At 38.7% G+C, this 22,857-nt stretch overlaps 1 protein-coding gene across 2 annotated transcripts in view; it reads right to left on the bottom strand.

Moving 5' to 3' along the window:
- LOC120422785 (dual oxidase) overlaps positions 1 to 22,857 on the bottom strand; it is an 86,916-nt gene that overhangs the window by 59,932 nt on the left and 4,127 nt on the right. The window contains exon 2 of one of the 2 annotated variants that reach the window (XM_039586324.2): positions 3,728 to 3,927. In XM_039586324.2, coding sequence (XP_039442258.1) covers positions 3,728 to 3,818 — 91 coding nt within the window. In that variant the 5' untranslated portion in view covers positions 3,819 to 3,927. Of the gene's footprint in view, positions 1 to 3,727; positions 4,021 to 22,857 lie in introns of those variants that run through there. The other variant, XM_039586323.2, reaches the window with a different exon arrangement.

Consider the following 22,857-nt stretch of genomic DNA (forward strand, 5'->3'; position numbering starts at 1 on the left):
TGAAAAGTTGTCTACAGACTGAAAAATCTAGCCCAACATTTGAAAAAGTCGAATGAAACTTTAAAATGCCGTTTTGACGGTGTCTGGACCAATATTTCTATCGGATTCCTTGGACAATTTTACGTAACATACTCAAAAATGGGAGGTGTTCATTAACAGAATTCTGACATACGATTTTTTTGAAAATAAAAATTCCTGACTAGAAAGTCTTATTTTGATTGGCACGTTCATTTTAGAGCAATTCTCTACCAAAACCGGAAATGGATTTTATTTGTATTTTGTTATTTGGCTCAAACTTTGTGGGGGCCTTCCCTATGACCAAATAAGCTATTTTGTGTCATTGGTTCACCCATACAAGTCTCCATACAATGTTGGCAGCTGGCCATACAAAAATGGTACGTACATATTCAAACAGCTGTAACTTTTGAGTGAATTTTCCAATCGAAAAGTACTTTACAGATTTTTTGAAAAAGGGCTCTGTTTTCAAGATATAGCCACCGAAAGTTTGATTTTAGCGAAATATTTGCAGATTTTCGATTTTAAAAATAGTGACCATAAGTGACCATTTCTAAAAATATGAGACTTAGAAAACTTCAATTTTCGTGTTTCTTTTTCTTAAAGCGGCTGGATCTCAGCAACCATAGGTCCAATCATCAATGTCTCTTAGACAATTTCATAGCAAATTTCCTGAACTCTTCAAAAAAAATATTTTTAGAAATGGTCACTTACGGTTACTGTTTTTAAAAATCGAAAAACTGCAAATATTTCGCTAAAATAAAACTTTCGGTGGCTATATCTTGAAAACAGAGCCCTTTATCAAAAAAGCTGTAAAGTACTTTTCGATTGGAAATTCAATTGGAATTTTAAGCATTTGGTAAATTTTGAGCAAAATTGGATGAGATTAACCCATTGATACCCGAGCCTAAAGTTGGTGAAAAAAATGTTTTTCATACAAAAATGACTTTTTATAATCGCTAATAACTTTTCAGGATCGAGTTTTACAGTTTTGGTATGCTCTACAAAGTTGTAGAGCATTAAATTTTCAATAAGAATCTCACTTTTGGGAATATTTGGATGGAAGTAGCGCACCGTGCAGACCAAACCGTTAGAAACTTGGGTTTTCCATACATTTTTTCGATTTTTCCCATACAAACTTCACCTCCGAGTATCAATGGGCCGATTTTGCTCATATTTGGCCCAGAGTCATAAAATAGGTCGAGGAACAATATTCAGCTTGTGGAGCGAGGTTTTGAGAAAAAGTCCCATATTCTGGGCACCCTACTCTACAATTGGTAGACTTTTTGTAAAAATAGGCATCTGGTTGAAGTGTATAAACTTTTTGCAACTTTGCTGCAAATAACCGGTTCGGTTGACCTCAACCCACGTGCCAAAGCGTACATGCACTAACAGCTCACACGTATGATTAATATGCACGTGCTGCATCCTCAGGCTAAAAGGGTCATACTCAGTCATTCTATGCTAGTTCCATCAATCACATCCGGCTGTTAGTTGCGCACAAAAAAGGTGTATGGTTAACGGAACTACTGAACTCGCCAGAAGATGCTTTTTTGTGTCACTCTTGCCAACTGCAACTTCAACTGCACCGAAAAAGATTCTCATCGCAATTAAATGCACGTCATCCATCAAACGATGAGCGGTGCTACTAAATTGCCAGTGTCTTAAGGTGGGTTCTATGTTGGAAGTGTTTACCAACCTGGCATGGATCAGAACATTCCAATCGGCTGTCGGCTTCACACCGCAATTAAGTTGATCATAAATCAGCGAGATTCGATCTTGATCAAAATGTTGCATCATCCTTGTTCGAATACTATGCTTTTTATGCACTTTGAAGTAGGAAGTTTGGCGTGTAATTTTCGCTCATACTTTTCGTTAAAACTGATAATTGCCCCCCTAATGGTTTCAGAAGCCTGTCATCAAACACTCACAGGTGGTCACGAATTGAATATTAGAGCAAGTGTTAAAAGTGCCAATAAGAGTGAGCGCGATCTTTTTTTTTACTGCCTTAGTGGCCGTTCTAAGTGCACACATATTCACCTGTGACCATTAAAAATACATTACGGCCTACACCTTTGTAGAACACGCTTCTCCGCGAGGCGTTCATATTTTAGTGCCAGTTTAACACCAATCTGTTTTGCTCCTTTTTTTGCGTATGCAAGTTATTTGAACCAATAAGTTGTTTTTTTTTCGATTCGTGAGATATTTTTTTCAGCCAGCATATTACAGCGATAATCGTAAAACGTAACGCCTGATTTGCTGTATTTTGTTCAATTGATGACTTCATTGCTGGTGGTCAGGTCACGATCTGTTTTTTTTTTGTGTTCTGCGTAGTTATTTTATTAGCAATAATATTTTTCACATTCAGAACATAATATTATGGTTATCGCGACCACATTATCGTTGCTGAATCATATTAAATAGCTTGAATATTCTGTGCTGTGCTATGAACTTTGATAATGGATATTTAAATATCCTGAAGGGTTCTTTAATAAATTAAGTGACTTTGTAAGAACTGCAATTATTAAAAATACTTTGCATTATTTTTTTACGATTTTGAATGCTAGGTAAACATTGCCAATTTTAGCCAATTTTACCAAAGTTCCGATCTTTTACTTAAATAATATAAGCAAATGAAATCTAATTTGCTAAAATCTACGAAAAGCTACAAAAATAAATAAATTTTGTTACGAATTTCATTGCCTCTTCAAAATCACTCCAATTTCAATCCCACTCGAGTTTGAACCATCCTCAAACTCTTGACGAATTGGTTGGTCAAAACTTTTTTGTTTGTTACATCCAACAACAAACAAAAAAAAGGCCAAATTCCACCACATTGATCAACTCCATTTCGCGTTGTCATTGTTCTGGGGTGCCGAAGAGCTCTCTACAGAGGTTGGCGGGTAGAGAGCCTATTGATGGTCCACTTGAAAAGAGCCCATCAAGGTCGATCGATCACGAACTAGGCAAGTCCGGCGTAGCTAATTTATGCCGGAGCCAGCAGAAGCAGCAGCAGCAGCTAGTTATTAGAGGTCTCTAATTGGAACTTGAGTTGGAATTAAAGTGTCGTTTTGTTCGTGTCGGAGGAGCAACTTTGACGTGTTTGTCTGTAAATTGTATAATTGTTGTTGATTTGGAAGGGTTTTCGACGCAGTTTTGAGGGCATCGATGGAAACGGATGATTATCTGGGACTTTTTTTTATACGCAATTATCCTTACTTTTTACAGATTTCAAAAGGTATTTATTATTTCCCTCTTGAGTAAATCAAAAAAGCTCAAAATCTTTCCACATTTTGTTACCCATGCCAATTAATCACACAAGAACGCCTTCACCTTCACATTCCCCAACAGAGTTCTCCAATTTCAGCATTTTCCCCAAGTATAGAAAAGTCCACCAACTGACAGCCCACAGCGAACCCAAGAAAAGCCGTAAAAATCTTACGACCCGCAGCCCTCTTACGAGCGACACGTTTTGGCCGACGATTATTATCATCAATAATGAGGGGTAATTAATTAGCTGGCCACTCGAGCCATAAAATGTGCCGAAAAAGAAGGTAACTGATTGATGCAATCGATGTCAGATTAATAAATTGATCGCTGTGTTATCTCGTAAAAAGCTCCACCTTGGAAGGGCGAAGCTCGGGACGATCTTTTCGCGAGGAATTTGCAAGTAAAGCTAAAGGTTTTTGTTTTGTTGGTTATGGCCACTTACCTCCGCCACCATCGCTACTCTGGGCCAGCAGCAGGGATATCACGACGCACAGTATTATAAGACCCACGAAGGGTCGGTGGAAGACGCTCATATTCGCTGGTGGGTTCACTTGGGTTTCATTGAAGCTTCATTTAAAACACAAAAACAAACTACACACTTGGCACCTTCGTGATGAACACACTTTAAAATTTCACTAATTGCTAGGTTGGGAAGAACACAGGAAAAATAAAACATTCTCTTCGAGCACTCGGCTACAGAATACGGCGAAACTGTTGCTGTCAGAGCAACAATAGAGCCGTTACGATTTATTCTTGCCTTATGCCAAACACTTGTCTTGTCTTCTTGAACGCACTCACAGTTGATCAATTTCGAGTTGATGAGTTTGAAACTCACGCGTTATGAGAAGTACAGTGTTGACTGAAAAATTTTCACACTTTATAGAATTTAAAAGATTTTTTCAACGATGAATATGAATTCGAATAATTTAGTTGTTCAATCTGTATTAAAAAAGGGAAAAATAAAACATTTCTCAATCACACTTGTAAATCCAGACACAGAAAGCAAGAGCAGCAGATCGATAACGTCACGACAAGTAAAACAGTTGAAGAATAGTTCTGTGCAGTTTTGCGGAATCTGTAAATAAAAGAAAAAAAAAAAAGAATTACTATCTCATTACACATGAAGTTTTAACAGCGTAATAGGAATATAGATGAAAGAAATAGAAAAAAAAAACCAACTCCAACTATTGTGTTTATCTAACCTACAGTCAACTCTGTGGTTGTCAATATCCAAGGAATCATCTGCGAGGAGAAGCATTAGTTTACAGTATGATGCAACATGAAAACTCAAATATGGAAGAAATCATGGCAATATCCAACAAACAAAAACAAATGAATGTCCGACTTTCATAGAAACGGGGAAATGTCTATGCAAGCCACGAAAAATTAAAACATTGACATCGGAGAGGTTGGGATTCATCAAGCAAGATAGGATATCGAGGCAAGAAGAGCATCAAAGCATGCAGTTTAAGGGGACTGAAGAAATCATCGATATTCAGAGAAAAATTGAGATAGCGAAGATCTCAATAACCTCAGACCGGCTGAGAAATTATGGGAAAGTATAGTCAAAAGCCTTCGTTAAAATGCTACGTCGTCTGTGGATGGTGCTTAACACAATTTTTTTTTTTTTTGAAAGTCACCTACTCTTGAAGGATATTTTCTCACCATTGTAGAAATGTCTAATTTTGAAGGTTTTGCTTAACTGTAGAAAAGATTATTTTTTTCAAAAGACATATTTTCCCATACTCAACCTGTATGCGAGTTGTTATGGTGTAAACGTAGATTTAGTAAATCGGCTGAATCGTTTTTTCCAAGTGTAAACAGGAACATTTTTCGGAAAAGAGAGAGAAAATATACCAGACATTGATTTAAAACAAGCTTTTTCAGCAACGTTTTTCTCGGAACATCAAAAAGCGACGTGCGACAAGATATCACGACAGCGTCTATTTGTTGTAAAAACATAAACTGTCAAATATTGCTCAATATCGTCGCCAATAAGTGAATTCAAAACAACAAAATCAAGAACGTTCCTCTCTCTGGTAATCCAGCAAAAAAAAATAATCCTCTTATTACTTAGAATAAATCGTTCCTTCGCCAGAATCGTGCTACCTTATCGTATGACGCTTTTTGACGTTTAGAGAAAAAAGCGTTTTGATGTTTGAGCTTGAATAAACAAAAACGAGAGCACGCAATGTCTCTCGTTGTCGATATTGAAGGGACCGTCGAGAGCGGGAGTTATCAAATTATAGAACGAAAAATCAAAGCAATCTATTTGAAGGGACTGAAAAATTTATTGACAGCTGGAGCAATATTGTTATCGAGAAGATCGACAGCCAGAGAGTTCACTGTAACAACAAACCCGTTTTGTTTCCGTGCATTTTCTGATTTTTGATTTTCAAGCATCGGAAAGAATAACTCCTGAATTTAAAGAAAATTTAAGTATTGGTTATGGATAAAAAACTAACCCAACCCACTATGTGAATTTATTTTAATTTCAACAATTAAATCCATAAAAACGAAATTCTCGAAAAAATAATCACCCGATAAAATTGGCAGTAGAAAGGATAATGGAATAGGAGAAGAAGAGAGTGAAACATTGTCTTAACAATTTTCAACGTTCACACTCTTCTAAGAACCAAATAGCTACTTGGCAAGATTTATGTTGCATTCGAAAGGACCTGTGTGCAAGTCGTGAAAGGCAGGCTCCCACCAATTAATGGAGTAAGGCCAATAAATTTTACTAAAAAGAACAGAATAAGGTCACGAGGGCATGCAAAAAAAAAAAGAAACCTCCGAGAGAATCGAGCACACGGACAAGAATTGGTCAACCATCTTTGGAGCGACACGAAGCCCTCAGAAACTTGATCTGCGCTAAGCTCTCTACTGCGTGGCTAAACCAACGCTTGAAAGTTGCGGGTACCACTCAGCTTTCATACACCACATGTGTGACTAATAACAATGAAATGTGTACTGGCTGAGCTGCTGCTGCTGCTAATACTGACTGATTCAAGCGTTCGATATGTTTCTCACCTTGACGCTTATGATTAATCAAAAAATCTTTACGCGTCATGAACGGAACGTATAGGTTGACTGATCGGACACCAGACCTGTCGCACATTCTTAGAAAAGTGCCTCGTTCTTTCGGTGGAACTGCGCGGTCAACCACGACAGTGGTTCAGGGGTTCTCAAACTATCCACTACTTGACGTCTATTCTGTACAATGCTAGGACCTATCTAAGAACCACCGCTCAAGTCGTTCCACCGACTGTAGAAAAAAGAACAAACTTTGTCTACAACGCTTGTTTGGCTCAAGTGTTCCTCAGTGGTCGATGTGTCAGTCATTGTCACGCGCACACGTCACTTGCAGGTCAGGTCACCTGTTGAACACTTGTCTGGCAGTAGATTTTGAAATCCCGATATTTGGAACACTTCCGTCCTACAAGCTTAGAAGCATGACGTAGCGAAAAAAAATCATACAAATTACACACTGCCTGCGTCCGCGTGTGCAGTCACTACCGAACTGCAAGTTAAAAGCTCCAAATTAGCCACCCTCGAACCTCCTACCGAAAATTGAGGCCAATTTGCAAGTGGCAGTTCCTTCGATACGACTCAATTTGAGGGAAGTGATGCTGAAAAGCGGATGTTTTTTTTGTTGTTGCTCTCCCTCCGTCGTCACCTCAACCCCAGTGTGACCTTAGTAGGCGGAATCGACTTGAAAAAATATATCCTTTTACAACGTCCGCCTGCTGCGAGTGTAAGCTAGTGCTACTGATTTGGAGTGAATCGAGGGGGTGCAAACACTTCAGCTTCATTAATATTGGATGACCTCGTCGTTGGCTTGGTAACGCTTTCCAATTTAGTAATTTTTGTGTAGCTTAAAGTTTTTGACGTAGTAATTCAGGGTTAAGTTTTAGAGAAAAGTGATGTTCGGGAACTTTTAGAGCTCTAAAATCAATCATACTTCTGGACTAAAGGGTAAAAATTAAAACCTTTTGAAGTTAAAAAAGATGCGAATTTAAAACTTAAATATCTCGAAAAAGGCCAAATTTTAAGCGCCATATTGCATTCGAAAGATGAGATATCTTAATTTGAAAATGTCTGATTTTCAAGGGAAAAGTGCCACCCTAAAAAAATCTAAAATTGTTGAAACTATATGTTTACAAGTCACAACTCTTCTGAAGAGACCAAAGCTCCAAAACTTCACTATTTTTCTGAAAATCAATTTTCCACTTATTTTTGCGATCTGGACCACTGTGCAAGAGAGCGTTCTTTTATTACTTAACGCAGTTGGGGGAGAGGGGGGGTTGGAGGCCATGTTACGCTTTATACAAAATGTTTGAAATGTGTATGGAAGTTTGTTACGTTGCCCCATCGTCCCCATCGAGGGGGTCCAAAAATCCATTTTTTGCGTTCCGTAGTAAAAGAACGCTCCCTCAATGTGAATTCAACGCTGTCGTGCTATCTTGCCGTAATGTTTGACCTTGAATAAACGTAAATGCTTTGTAAACAATAACAAACACGCTTTGTTTAAATGACCATTCTGGAGTCCCGAGTTACAATAACAAATGTTTACGGTAGTTGGGAATGAACGTGTGTCAAACGCGTTCGGACCTGAAAACTCTTTAGTCAGTTGTCGCACTTACAGCATTTTTGAGAGAGTGTCAACATAGCACGACATGATTGAATATTTCGAGATTTCAACCGAATTTTGGGGATCTGCGAAGGACAAAAGTGAGACATTGGGAGCTGTCCAAAATAGCGTTTAAAACTATGTTTGACTCTAAAAGCACGTGCGACAAGATGGAACGACAATGACGAATTGAGTATTAATTTTGCCCAAGAGTGGTCCTGAAACGGCACAAAGTTTCTTGCTGTGCGTTTGAATGTATCAATATAATTGGTTCTTTCAGAATAACTGATACATGATTGACTGCTATTCAGCATGATACTGCATGACAGCACTGGTCTGTGAAAACACTTCACAAGTCATTCTGTTCTCAGCATGCCCAACTAATTCAATTTAATGAGTTGAACCCATTAATCATGTTTATTCCCTACCAATCATGGCCGATCTATACAGTATCATTCTAACACAATATACTCAACATATTGTTATACACGGGGCAAAACAAACCCCGGAAAAAGCAAGACTCGACGCCGTGCGATACCATGCAATTTTGGGGTGTCAAAAACCTGTCAGCAAAGGGGGCTCATTTACAAATAATTGCCAATTATCATGTCCCAGAGTCCATAATTTTCGGTACTTGGAAGGAGAACATCTTCCCCCCGGCGGCGACGATGCAATTATGGCGAGTGACTAAGTTTATTGCTGTTATTTGCGCTAATAAAAGTAGATTTGGGCTCACGACAAAGTCTCCAACAACGATGACGATAAAGCGCCACCGAATTTCGTACGAAGAAGACCGCATTTACTGGTGGTTCGGTGGGTAAAAATGTTCGTACAAAGAAAACAACCTTGAGATGAACGTCGCGTTTTTTTTTTCTTGTTCAGCTGATTTCAACCCCCTGATCAGTGGCGAAGTTAGCAACCCCTTGCTTAAAGCTCCAAAATGGCTTCCGCTCGCGGCGCGTCGCTTTTTCGTTGATGGCCGGTGGATCAGAAAAACAAATCAGATTCGCATAAAGCACATAGTCGAGGCTTAACATTTGATTTAGTTGGAGTCATTGCGAATTGTTGCACAAAACCGTACAACATATGCGAGATTTCCGTCTAATTCAACAGAACAAATTAATTTCACTTTCAAAATTAAGATTAAACATGAAATGGGAACATAATTGGCAAATCACCCTAAAACAAACTTGCAGTTTCGACCAGTGGCGAATTCACAAATAAAAAGCTCATTGATCTGAACTGAACTATAAAGCTTGGATGTTATTGTCCGCTTCCTGTATATAAAATGCAGTAAATAAAGAGTATTTTGGACCGTGCAAATCGTCCAAATTGTCCTGGGAAATCAATGTACTTTTACATGTTGTTGTGTACTTCCCATTTAGGACATGTGTTACCGTCATCTGGGGCGAATCGGGACTACAGTCTGAATAGGGACAGCAGTGTTTAGAGCACTTACAGGTTTTAAATTTGGAAATGGGTGTACACATTTTGTTGGTCTGAGTCTGTTCTATCCGAAACCAACCAGAAAAATAAAAATATTGTGCTCTGACATGGTTAAAACTGCTGTCCCAATTCGCCCCAGTTGACGGTACTAAAAGCTGTGAATTTGAAATTGCAGGTTTTTAGACGAAAAGAAAGTTTGAATTTTGTGTAATGTTTTTTGCTTCTTATGATATTGCAGATTGCAGCGATTTTTAGACAATCGTGCAACTTGTGGAAAGCTCTCTACAAAAGTGCACACCTCAAACTACAGCAGAAAAAAACTGTCTAAGACACACTCCCCTGTCTGAAACTGTTCTAAAGTGTTCGAAAGCATCGAAGCTCAGTCGAGACATGCACCACTATAGGCAAGCGGGGGGGAGAAGGGGTAGGATTTCAAGTGTGCAAATATTTGGTGTGCAGTTATGATTTGCAAGGGTGGAGAATTTGGTGCAAAGTTTGCAATAAATTTGGCAATCAAATAGTTATCCCATTGAGTTAAAATACCATCTTACAGAGGCGCTGACCTAGAGGGGAGGGGGGAGGGTCACGGGACCTTTTGCCCTCTCGATTATCCGAAGGCCTCGGAAAAATTTCACTTCGGATAATCGAATCACGATTTTTTTTGTGGCCAATATGGCGGTGACGTTATATTGAAAAAATGCATTTTATTATTTAATAGGCAATCAACTGTTCAAATTTGACTTAAATGGGGTCGTAGAACTCAAATTTGATGTTAAAAACGAAAAAAAAATCGTGATTTGATCATCCGAAGTCCCATACAAACCTTCGGATAATCGAACTTCAGATAATCGAAACTTCGGATAATCGAGGCTTCGGATAATCGAGTCTGGACTGCATTACTTCTTTTCTTCAATTACAAACAGGAATGAGGTGCAAAGGGACCAAAAAAACAAGGAATAATAGAATACAATTGGCAAAGAGATTAAATGAGTGAAGGAGCAGAGGGAGCAAAGGAGCGAACGAAAAGATTCGCAATCAATCCGTTGATAAAAGATAACTTTGCTGTTTAATTTGAACGTTATTCCAGATTTCCAGCCTTAAAGGGGAATACCAAAAAGTGTATGATATAATTTTTCAATTCACATGCCACAGCAAAAAATTTCTGTGTAAAATCGCATGCAAAAGCATGCACATCACCTTTGTGAGAAAAAGCATGTAATATTGTATGAGAAAACGTGTACACAAAAAGCATGTACCGAAGAAAAAAAAATCAGGTCTGCTCACCCCAAAAATAACATCAATCCGGCGAGAGTCAATTAAAGATTATCAAGTCCGCGCCCCAACCCACTCGGCTATCTCGTCGCTATGAAAAAAATAGTCGGATCAATGCCAATGTAACAGTAGGTTTTCCGTACGTCGTATACTGTGTTAACTGCATACGATGTATGGGTACCTACAGCTACATCGGTGAAGATCCAACTGTTTTCATAGCGGCGAAATAGCCGAGTGGGTTGGGGCGCGGACTTGGTAATCTTTAATTGACTCTCGCCGGATTGATGTTATTTTTGGGGTGAGCAGACCTGATTTTTTTTCTTCGGTACATGCTTTTTGTGTACACGTTTTCTCATACAATATTACATGCTTTTTCTCACAAAGGTGATGTACATGCTTTTGCATGCGATTTTGCCATCGGATTTTTTGCTGTGTGCCAAACTAGCTTACTAGATTAACCGAACAAAGTGAGTTCAAAAATAGCATGCAATATATCGCCTGCTGCGAAAAGCTAACCCGATATGACCCCGTCGTCGTTGCTGACGGTTCACGAGATATCGATACGTCTGCGCCCATCAGCGGATCATTCCACAGACGACCATCAAATTTGGCCTGCTGTGTGACCTGTAACAGGTGTAGATACGCAATACGAGAACCTCGTTGAGCTATTTGTTTGTTGAAGAATGTTTGAAAAGTCTAATACTTTGGAGTTTGTTGGACTTTTTCGAATGTTGTACCAGCTAAGTCGTCTTAAGTCTCCGTGATCCAAACCACATTTTTCGTGGCTCGTAAAGCTTTCATGAAGCCGCAAAACATTCGAGGCCACGGTCACCGTGTCGCACGTCACTTTGTGGGCTTGATTTGGACACTTCACGAACGAACAAAAGTGCCGTCATGATGCAGCCTGTAGGCACCACACATACAACAACTCTTATTAGCGGTTCGTTAGTTATAGTTAATTTACGCGACAAGAGAGACAGGGCAGTTTGGCTAAACTGTGAAAAAGAGTTATGCTGATTGACAGCTTGATTCGTTCTGCATGTGACAAACGCTTATATGAGGGGGGAGCTAGAAATATTGAGTGATGGATTAACCCTCGGCTGCACGGAGTTAATCTGGGTTTGTTCAGATCTGTGAGGTAAAACAAAGGTCCAAACTAAACTATGATTGATGTCCTTAACGATATTGTATATCACCATACAACACCAGTAGTTGAGAGTCAAACAAAATTCTTTAATCGAAAAGACCTCCTATTATGTACTGCAATATCACGGTGGCACAATTATGGTCGTGCCACACCAATAAGAGATGCCGGGTCCGGTGGTTTAGTGGTTAGCGTGGTAGCCTCTAAATCCCAGTATGGCCTGGGTTCAATCCCAGACGGACCAGGTGGCATTTTTCGAGACAAGATTTGCCTGATCACGCCTTCTATCGGATGAGGAAGTAAAACGTCGGTCCATTTGCGTAAAAGAGGGTTTTGGGTGACTCACCACACATAACCTTCGAACGCCTAGAAATGAGCAGAAACTTGCAACAGAGCTCACAAAAGACCCGGGGGTCGTTAAAGTGGATTGCTTTGCTTTTTACACTAATAAGAGAACCTTCACGCCGAAGAATAATTTCTCAAATTCATGGCCGCCACGTGATTCGACACAGATATGAAAAAAGAAGAATTGTGCAACACACTCACTCATCATAATCCTTAGTAGCCTCCCAATAAGGGAAGTAACATAACATTTTGTCGTCAAGACGTTATCGTTGTCCATAGTGGCGAGCCATCATTGTCCAGCGATCGGACGATCGTGGCCACAGCTGTCCTGAGTTATGTCCCGATGGCTTGTGTGAGATTGCTGCAGCCGAATGGAAAGATCGATTCAAATTCGACTCCCCCTTAATCATGCCACTTGATTCAATTGGTGGACCCCTCCCCACTTCCACTCTCTTTGACAAGGATGACGCGATAAAAAATGTATTGCAATTATTCAATTGACATGTAAATCGTGTGTGGGTAAACAGCTTTATAAATAAACCAATACAGCCTGAATGGGACGGAACTTGGATCGGCAATGAGGCATCGCGAACGATACAAAAAAAATCCTCATCATCGACCGAGTAGCGAACGGTTGCGGTTGAGTTCGGCAGACAATTAGGAATCCTCGAGCCGGGCGGCGACTGGAACAATTATTGGGAACGAAAAGGTAGATATTTTCAAATAATTGTTTGTTGGGGCTTATTCTGAGTGAATGCTCTGCAGGAATTCCACAAACGACATCAATTTTAAATTAAACGAAACAGTTGTCTTGGTGTGTAGGACGATTTTTTTAAGTATAGAAGAAATTCTATACTCATAATCAGAGTTGTAAAAATAATAAATTTCAGTTCTCTGCGACTACAATTATCATGCTCAAAGTTTCATCTCCCAACTTTCATTGCCCTTCTTCCCGTTGCGAAATTTTCGGCAAAAAAAGTATCTCGTGTTTACACAATCCCGTGTGGGATCTCTTTTTCTCTCTCATTCCCATATTCACAATCATCCCTAAAGGCGAAATGAATTCAACATATTGTTTGGCCAACGAGATTTATAACAATCATGAACATTGTAAAACTGTTGTTTATCATAATCTAATAGTTTTTGATATGTTTCTGCTTGTATAACACAAGAAACGTGCCTAAAAAAAGCAAAGTAATCCACTTTAACGACCCCCGGGTCTTTTGTGGTCTCTGTTGCAAGTTTCTGCTCATTTCTAGGCGTCCGAAGGTTGTGTGTGGTGAGTCACCCAAAACCTCTTTTACGCAAATAGACCGACGTGTTACTTCCCCATCCGATAGAAGGCGTGGTCAGGCAAATCTCGTCTCGAAAAATGCCACCGGGTCCGTCTGGGATTGAACCCAGGCCATACTGGGATTTAGAGGCTACCACGCTAACCACTAAACCACCGGACACCTGAAAAAACGTGCCTGCACAAAAGAAAAACTATAATTTTTTTAATCTTAAATTTGAATGACTTTGGCGTTTTAAATTTCTCCCAGAACATTTCATTTCCCCTCATCGATCCCTAATCATTCCCCTCAACAGAGTGTAGTCACAAATGCCGCCACAAAACAAAATTTGCCGACGCAGTTTAACGGGACGTAACAAGTAGTCGGTTTCCAATCCCCCTCTCGCGTTCTTTCATTGCTGGTTTCTGAGAAAACAAAATAATCTTCAGCGAGTGTTCGTGAACGAAGAAAAGAGAAGGGGTGATAGAAAGAGAATCCTCATGCTGGCAATAACGAGATAAAAGAAGAAAACTCATAAGCTGACGGTCGCTATACTTTCTGATATGTTGGTATCGGAATCATCAAATGATAGTTAAAAAAAGTAATTTTTTTGGGGTCTTTTTTGGCTGTGCTTTTCACTTAAATTTTCTAGATTATTGCGCAATTCTCACTTACTTGGACTTCGCACTAAATTATTGCTATCGATCGCACTATTGCGACTTGTCAAACTGGCCTGGGAAATTATAATTTTCTCAAAAAATGATCAAAGCGAGCCGATGTTGCTCAACTGTCAATCGCAATTTTAAAGTGCGAATGTCCAGTTTGGTGGAAACTGCGACTGGAAATGTAAATAAACAACTGCTGGTTGCCTAGTTTTTGGAAACGTTGTTGTCAAAAGTGCGAGAGAAAAGTGCGGGCCAAATCCAAGTTACAGTGCAAGTCAGGCTTCACTGAACACCAAGATCTGGTGCGCCGTGGTGCGGTTTTCGTGTCACTCTAGAAACCAAACCGAGCTGTTTGTTGTCACACCATAGCAACTGTACCGAAAGCACCTTGGTACACCACCGGTGCACCCAAACTGTATACCAAGGATGCAACTCAACATATGGTTGATCCAAGTAAACCGGAGGCGACATTGTTTTGATTGAGGTTTGCCAGCCATCATTCACAACATCGGGATGGCGTGGCGGTTGTTGTCTCCGTCTTTTTATCACGAGGTTCCTGGTTCAATCCTGGGTACAAATATTTTTGAGGATTTTTTTTTTCAATATTTGCTGTCAAAATTACTGATTATATACATTTTTTAAGTAACTTCTTCGAACCTGCAACGCTTTAGTCAAAGAGTTAGAAAATTGAATGGATTTTTGTAGTGGAATAGAGAAAACATTCCATATTATGCAGGCAGGGTTAAGTGAAAATGCCTATTTCAGGGTTATATGCACGAGAAGTTAAAGTTTATATTTCATGACACTACGAAATTCTATTCCTAACGAACTATTCTAAACAAATAAAAAACATCCAAAAAATAAAATAATAACTGTCGAGATTCGAACCAAGAACCTTTAAAATACTAATGCACTGCCTTTGACAACCACACCATTAAGAACTGTTGAATTCAGTTGGCTTGCAAGACATCAAGAGTTCCAAACTTCTCCCGTGTGGTAGGCGCAGAAACCATGTCAGTTTTGTGTACCCGATCCACACCGCCGTCACACCAAACTTCGGTTTGGTGCACCGATCAAGCTACCAAGTTGTGTCGGGTTTTGGGTCGTGGCGAGAAATGGTGCGCATAGAAAAACCGGTATCATAGCAAACCGTTGTCGCACCCGTCAAAAGGTAAGTCTGGCAAGGATCAATATATGTAAAAATAAGTATGTAGTAATTTTTGTCTTGTCCCATACTATGCCTCTAAGCAATTATAAACAATTTAAATGATAATGGTTTTATTCTAGAGTAAAAAATGTGAAAAAACATGCAGATAATGAAAAAGTTGCTGTTAAAAACATGAAAAAACTAAATAGACAAAAGGTAAGTTACCACCTACCACCTCCTATCATTACCTTTTGTCTATTTAGTTACCACTGGTAACTAAACAAAAAGAGAAGTAATGTTTTTCGTAGAATAAAAGTTGCTCAAAATGACTTCCTTAACACGGGAAAAACAAAAAAATAGAAAATAAAATTGGCCAGTAGAGGGTTACATCGGCATTTATTGATCTGATTTTATATGACATCTCTGTGAAATTCTGCAATCAAGATTCAAAATCAAGCCTGACATTTCAAAAGGACTAAACAAATTTATCCAAAAAATGAAAAGTGCTGTTCGATTGGGAATTTTGGACATTTTTAAAAAATCATGAAATTTTGAAAAATTATGTCTCGGTTAAAACATAATTGTTCAAAACATCAATTTTTGTTACATACAAACATTAAAATACAGATTTTGTGGATCTACTGTGGATCTACTCTTTGTTAAAAAAAAATTATTTAAGAAATCAGATTTTTTCAGATTGTAATTACTTTTTCTGAAAAGTCCTCATCAAAATCTACAACTTTGCAGAGGATACTAAAACAATCAGATTATCTCTTCGCGAGGTACAGATTTTCGAATATTTGGGTCTAATATATTCAAAAAAAATTCTCACCATAAATAAATCAATAAAAAGTTTAAAGAAAAAGTGTCACAAAATGATACTCCAGAGCGAGAGTAATCAATAATCAATTGTACAAGTTTTTCAATGAAAATTACAATTTTCAGCAACAGTTATTTTTAACCCCTGATTATTAAGTTTTTTTTGTTTCAAAGAGGGGATTGGGACAAAAACTTGAAACAAAATTAGAAATGGCCAAACATTTTGAGAATTGGTTCGCCATTATTTGGTTGGTTCGCCATTATTCAAAAAATATTCAAAATTTAGTTAAAAAATACAAATGCCAATCTATTTGAAATGCATTTTTAATCGATGAGTACCAAAATGCTTAACAAACAATCATGAATCAGCTACATTTTTTGGTACGACCTCCGCGGATTGGACTGTTGAGTTGGACGACTTTCGCTCCAAAAAACGTTTCACAAGTGGTTCACAAACGTGCCTCACAAAACGGTTTAGCGATCGATTGTCGGTGCGCACTGTACAAAAGTAGCATTAAGAAACTAGGAGTAATTCATCTAGAGAAATGTTGTCTTCTCTGAAACATTTCATAAATTTATCAAGAAATTTTAAAATGCATCGGAAGTTTCACTTAGGAAACTAGGATAATCAATGAGAATATATTCAACCCATTTCCTCAATGAAGAGCAGTGCTCAAATCGAAACATAACAGCACAAAGATGTGCAATTAATTTCAATGCTGCGTGGGTTTTAACACCCTCTCCACTGCGCACCGGACACCGCGACTGACGCAATTTTGGTTGAAGTTTGTTTGCGCACTGTGTCGTGGGGCCAATCGGCAATTGGTTTTTGGAAGGAAAGTGTACCGAAAAATGATCCAAATTTGGCACACGATCGAGGCTGATCACCCCCTCGCGATCGATCGACCAAGTGGTGGAATTCAATGTCAAAAGCACCTTTCGGCATGCGTTTGTGTTTGGTTTCTGTGGCTGATTCGAAGACGTCTTCATTGAGGAAATATGTGGGAAATACCAATCATTTCTCCACATTTATCATAATTGCTGGAATGAAACAAACGTTAATTATGATGTGTCGGAGCTGGATTGATAAAGAGACCGCTTATAATTGGTTATTTCGAGTATTAATTTCTTTCAAACCAATTTTTGGTTATTTACCGTTGAAATCTTCTGATGTGAATAGAAAAGATTTAATTAAGCCACGTTTTTAATGATTTTTAGCTCTAAATCGTGAAGAAATAGAAAAATAAAAGTGTTCACCTTAATAGCTCATCATTTGAAAAGTATTTTTTAAGAATTTCTTCAAATTTTGAGTTTGATCGGCTACTCAGTCTGGGCAAAGTGAAACGCTTTTTATGCGCTCAAGGCGCCAATCAGCGCCGACACGTCGCCGAAACACAGCATAAACAGCTTTTCACTTTGCCCAGACTGAGTAGTCGATCAAACTCAAAATAATCACAACAGTCGAACTCTCATCAATTATATTCTGCAAATTTTGCATAAAAATGACCTAAGGGACCATCCATAAATCTCAACCCTCCCCCCCCCCTCGTGGACAATTGTCAATACAAAAAACTGTTTTGTATGAAGCGTGGACAACTTTTAGAAATCTCAGAACCTTTACCCCCCCCCCCCCCCCCCCATTGCATTATGCCTATAAATTGAAAACGGTGCAATTTATCAAACATTGTTATGTCATTTTGTATTGCTTATTTAATTTTGTAACTTAAAACTCATGTTTCAATTTTTATGACTAAATGTACGACATTTGCCAAAAAAAATAATTGCGTCGATTGTGTGCTATCATGGACGCGTCTGCCGGAAGTCTACTATTAGTTTCAAATAGTTTTTGACAAAGATAATGCATAGCATAGCATAGCATGTTGACGGCTTCTTTTGGCTTAGGCTTCAAAATCCAAAAATATCAAACGTGGAGAATTTTTCATGACTTTACTCATGAATTACAGGGACTTTACGAACCAATTGAGCTGTTAACTTAGCTTTAATTTACAATCTTTTACTTCAATACTAGAGAAACGAGCAAATTATGCCCATTTTAGATTCGTTACCTTAATTCCTCCAACAATTATCTTCCTCACATTCCCAATTTGCACCGGTCAGCACGTTTATGGGCAATTTTTGCCTCTCTAATCGCACCTTTAGCCTCTTCTCAAGCAAAGTAATAATTGATTAGGGGGCAAGTGGGGTGCTCTCCGCTTCTGCTGCCCGAGTAATTCGACGATGAATTATGATTGATTTGCATTCTGTTCGGCACGATTCTTGAGATTTTTTTTTTGTTCTCTTGTTGCCTCTTCTCACCTCACCTTAATTCGTCCGTCTGTCAGATCCGTTCGTCTTAATTGAATTAATGATTTCGGAATTGGTAACAAGGCCGACAGAACGAGCGATACATGGTGCTTGGGTGCCTGGGTACAGGTGGTTTGATGGCCAAATTTAATCCCTTTATGAGGCAAACAATTATTCAAATGTAGCGTGCGCGAGGGGAAGGAAGCAACGGGTGGCAAATTTCGAGAGCCTACAATCCAATTAAGGTGAGCCTCTCAAGCCGGTGTTGTTTTCCAGACCGTGAAACTACCTGTCTTTAAATTGATGGTTTGTGTTGCTCATCAAGAACTGGCTAATTTTGGAGAGAAACATGATCAAATTAAAACTTTGTTGTAATGCCTTGAGTTGTCAAAACAATCCCCCATTTAATACGCTTTAAATAGTTCCGATCGAAGTCATTCAACATGTTCAATCAGCGTTCTAAGAAGTTTGAGGAAGCAACCAGCGAGAACACTGCTGCAGAACAACGGAATGTAACAACGCATGGCAAACCGAGATTCACTTTCAAAACAACATTCACGACAACCACAACAACAGCTCATGCGAACAAAAAGACTCCCATCGGCTGCTCCACCACAAACACAACCACAACCGCAGTAGGCCGGTATCGTGTTTTCATGCCACCGCACAAACACACACTCTCGCAGCGAAATCCGCTAAAAACACAATAAATTTCAGCCAAAAAGAAGAAGAAGCACGACTGGAACAGCATGCCATGCCAAATCACACACACACATGTGTGTGTAAAAACCGCATTAATATGATATACATGCAGGCACATTGCATTGTGGGAGGAAGGTTGGGTGGTGGAAACGCAAATGAAAATAAAAGTGTGACACATTTTCTCGCCACTGAAAAGTGAGAAGCTCAGCTGAGCAACAATCTGAGATGAATGGCGATGCAAAAGATGAGAAAAAGAGAAAGAGAGTTGAAACGTGGTTGCGGGAGTCGGAGACAGCATGCCATGAGGTTTATGCACAGATACATCGAGCTAACTGTTATTCTTTGAGGTACAGTGTTGTGTCAAAAAGTACGGAAATTTAACAAAAAATGTTAAAAAATTCAGTTCAAACTTGTAAATCCTTAATCCTGCCAATAAATATCATGGTTAATTTTGGGTATATATTATATGTAACACAGTCCAACAAGATTTTGTCTCTGAGACGAGTATATGTGTTCCTAGTAGAATTTTGCCTGCTGAATCCGAATCCGGGTCCAGAATTGCTCCAAATGGTCCCAATTTTGAGATACACCCGTTTGAAATGTTAGTTTAGGCCAAAATTAGCTACTTTGTTGACTATTTTACAAAAGAACTATTGAATAAACAACTTAACCAATACATGTATCTTAAAGTTCACGTTTTTCCCTTTCTGAAACACCCCTGGTTTTTAAAATTTGATTGTTTCTACGCATATTTATAGCCATTTTAAAAATAAAATTTGACTTGCATGCAAGTTGGAAAAACTTGAATGAGAACCAACTGAAAATATAATTTTAAAATGGCTATAAATATGCGTAGAAACAATCAAATTTTAAAAACCAGGGGTGTTTCAGAAAGGGGAAAACGTGAACTTTAAGATACATGTATTGGTTTTGTTGTTTATTCAATAGTTCTTTTGTAAAATAGTCGACAAAGTAGCTAATTTTGGCCTAAACTAACATTTCAAACGGGTGTAGCTCAAAATTGGGACCATTTGGAGCAATTGTGGACCCGGATTCGGATTCAGCAGGCAAAATTCTACTAGGAACACATATTCTCGTCTCAGAGACAAGAAACATTTGATTTTTTGTTGAACTGTGTAATCATCTTACCATGCGCACCCACGTTTATCTCTAGGATTAGAAAAACATAAGAGGGTGCGCATGGTTGCATAAGATTATTTCATAACATTTATACCCGAAATTACCAATTTTATTTGTTGACAAAAAAATCACTAAAATTCAATTCTCTCAATTGGAGCATGTAGAGAGAGCCGAAATCTATAATACCTTGACCTTGACAAAATTGATGCATTTACTGACATCAACTTCAAAAATGTCGAGTTGTGTTATTTTTAAAAGCTTTGAACACAGGCACAGTCTGTACTTTTAATCTTTAATTCAAAATTCATCAGACCAGTTCATACTACAATTATTGTTACACAAGATGAACCAAGATTACCCTTAAGGATAAAGTTCTCACGACAAATTCCAATTGAAGATCAAAATTATAATTATTTTGACTTAATTTTATCAACCTATTCCATTAACCAACGAACTTCAAAGCAGATTCCTTCGCGATCCAATCAAACTTATTTGCAGCCATAATGCGCTAATTAACCATATCAAACAATCAGCCAAATTTCATCATCCGGAACAGTCTCCAGCAGGCGACGAGCCGTCTACTCGCCCCGAGGCATCGTCTCGTATCTGCTGTGACGTTGCAGTAATAAAATGCGGAAGACTCTCAGCTCGAAAAAAGTTGGCCCGAATCCAGTTTATTTAATCCCAAATCTGCTTCGCCTCAGGGCTTTCAAACGGTATCTCGATTGAAATTTCCGCATTGAGGGCAAAAAAACGTAAAAATTGCAATTTGAAAGGCGTCAACGAACCCATTCATTTGGCTTGTCGGAATCTAATGAAGAGGAGTAATAAAACAAAATAACCCACCAAGTCACTCCATGTTTGTTTTGGAAAGGATAAACACACATCGCTACTCTTGGAGCTTCTCCCACATGGACGGTGAGTAGTTGGGACCGAGCCCACACTCACACTCTTCTGTTCTGCAGACTCTCGAGAAAGACACAACAACGGAGGGTTTCTCGCCTGCGGCTCGAGCAAGTCTCTCACTCTCAGTTTCCTTTGTGCGCGGAGGAGACTTGCGAGCTGGATCGTGGACAGACGACGAACATCAATTTCCCTCGCGCAAAGTTTGCAATACCCTGGCTGGGCTTGAAAATGAATGACGATTGTTACTTCACGTATTTATTGGGATTAGGGTGATTCGATAAGGATTACACAAAAAAAAATGATTAAAAAAATATTTTTTGAGATTTTGTGTAAAAAGTAAAAAAAAGGAAGTAATTTATGCAAATCGGAAAATCTGTGTTGCCTGTTTGTTCAACCAATACGACGCGACACTTTCCCCAAATCAATTTTAATATTTTTTTAATTTTGAAGGGATGCAAAGAAAAATAATCACCCTACATCACCTCCTAACCACCAGACTAAAACCGCACTACGAGATTGTCCGGGGGTTGTCGTCGCCGCGCGTCAGATCCGCAATATTGCACGACGACCACGACCAAGTTTGACCACCGTCGCCAGCTGACGACGACGACGATGGCAATGAGGATGAGCCTCTAACTCGCGGCGGCGCGTACTATTTTATATTATTGTTTCATCATCTCTCTCTTCACTGGCTTTGATGGGGGGGCTATTCGCAACGAGGGGCCACTTTATGTCTCTTTGAGCTCGATTAAGATTTTTATTTTTTTTTTCTTGGCTGTAAGGTGTTTTTTGCCGCCACAACCAATTGGAATTGGCAAAGACTTAACCCTCTAACTCTATTTAGACAACAGGTAAATGATTTTTTTCAATTGCATGATTTGCTGTTACAAAATTATAAGATTTTTGTTGAACATTTTGCAAAAGAAGAACACAGGAAAATAACCATATTGTTTTACCTATCAATTAAATCCACAATACTGTCAACTGGGGCGAAGCGGGACTGAATTTAGCATAGGAACAGCATTTGAGGCATCAACATAGAAAATCTAAACTAATGTTGCTGATATGTATCTATTTTAACCGAAATCAATCAAAAATATCAAAATATACTGCAAAAACCTGGCTTAAACAGCTGTCCCAATTCGTCCCATTTGTTCCGATTCACCCCAGATGACGGTACTTCAAACATGTGATTGTTCAAAGTTCAAAAATTATTGTTTGAAATGGAATTATTGAGAATAAGAGGAAAACAACACCACTTGAAATCTACATTTTCTGATCAAGCTCAAAATTTGTTAGGCTTTTTATACCACCCAAACAAGCAAAAATCAGGATTTGCATCCAAAATCCAATTTTAAAGCTTTTTTTTAGCTTTAAGTATCTCATTTGATATAAAATAAGCGTATCAAAAAGTCTGTTTAACATCCATTTATAAATGATAATAATATGAATGAATATCAACCATAAAAAATAATTCATTTTCCTTATTATGCCTTTGGGGATTTTTTTTTTAAATTATGTTTGAGTGCTAATTAACATCGCTTGCTACTATTACTCTACTACTGTTGCTGGTTCCCGGTGCTGCATTTTCAGTTTTCCTTTTTGATGAAGAATGCTCAGGGCAAGTATCGAACCCAAGATCATTCCTAATGTCAAGTCCGGGCGCGCGTCTGCTTCTTTCCACGAGGGGTTATGTTGGATGAGCAGGCCTAAACGTCAATAAGAAGTCTGCGGTCATCTAGGTTTTACCAAGTTCACTAACAGTTTGCCAAAACTTCTTT

Source organism: Culex pipiens, chromosome 2 (genome assembly GCF_016801865.2).
Source record: "Culex pipiens pallens isolate TS chromosome 2, TS_CPP_V2, whole genome shotgun sequence".
Classification (NCBI taxonomy): domain Eukaryota; kingdom Metazoa; phylum Arthropoda; class Insecta; order Diptera; family Culicidae; genus Culex; species Culex pipiens.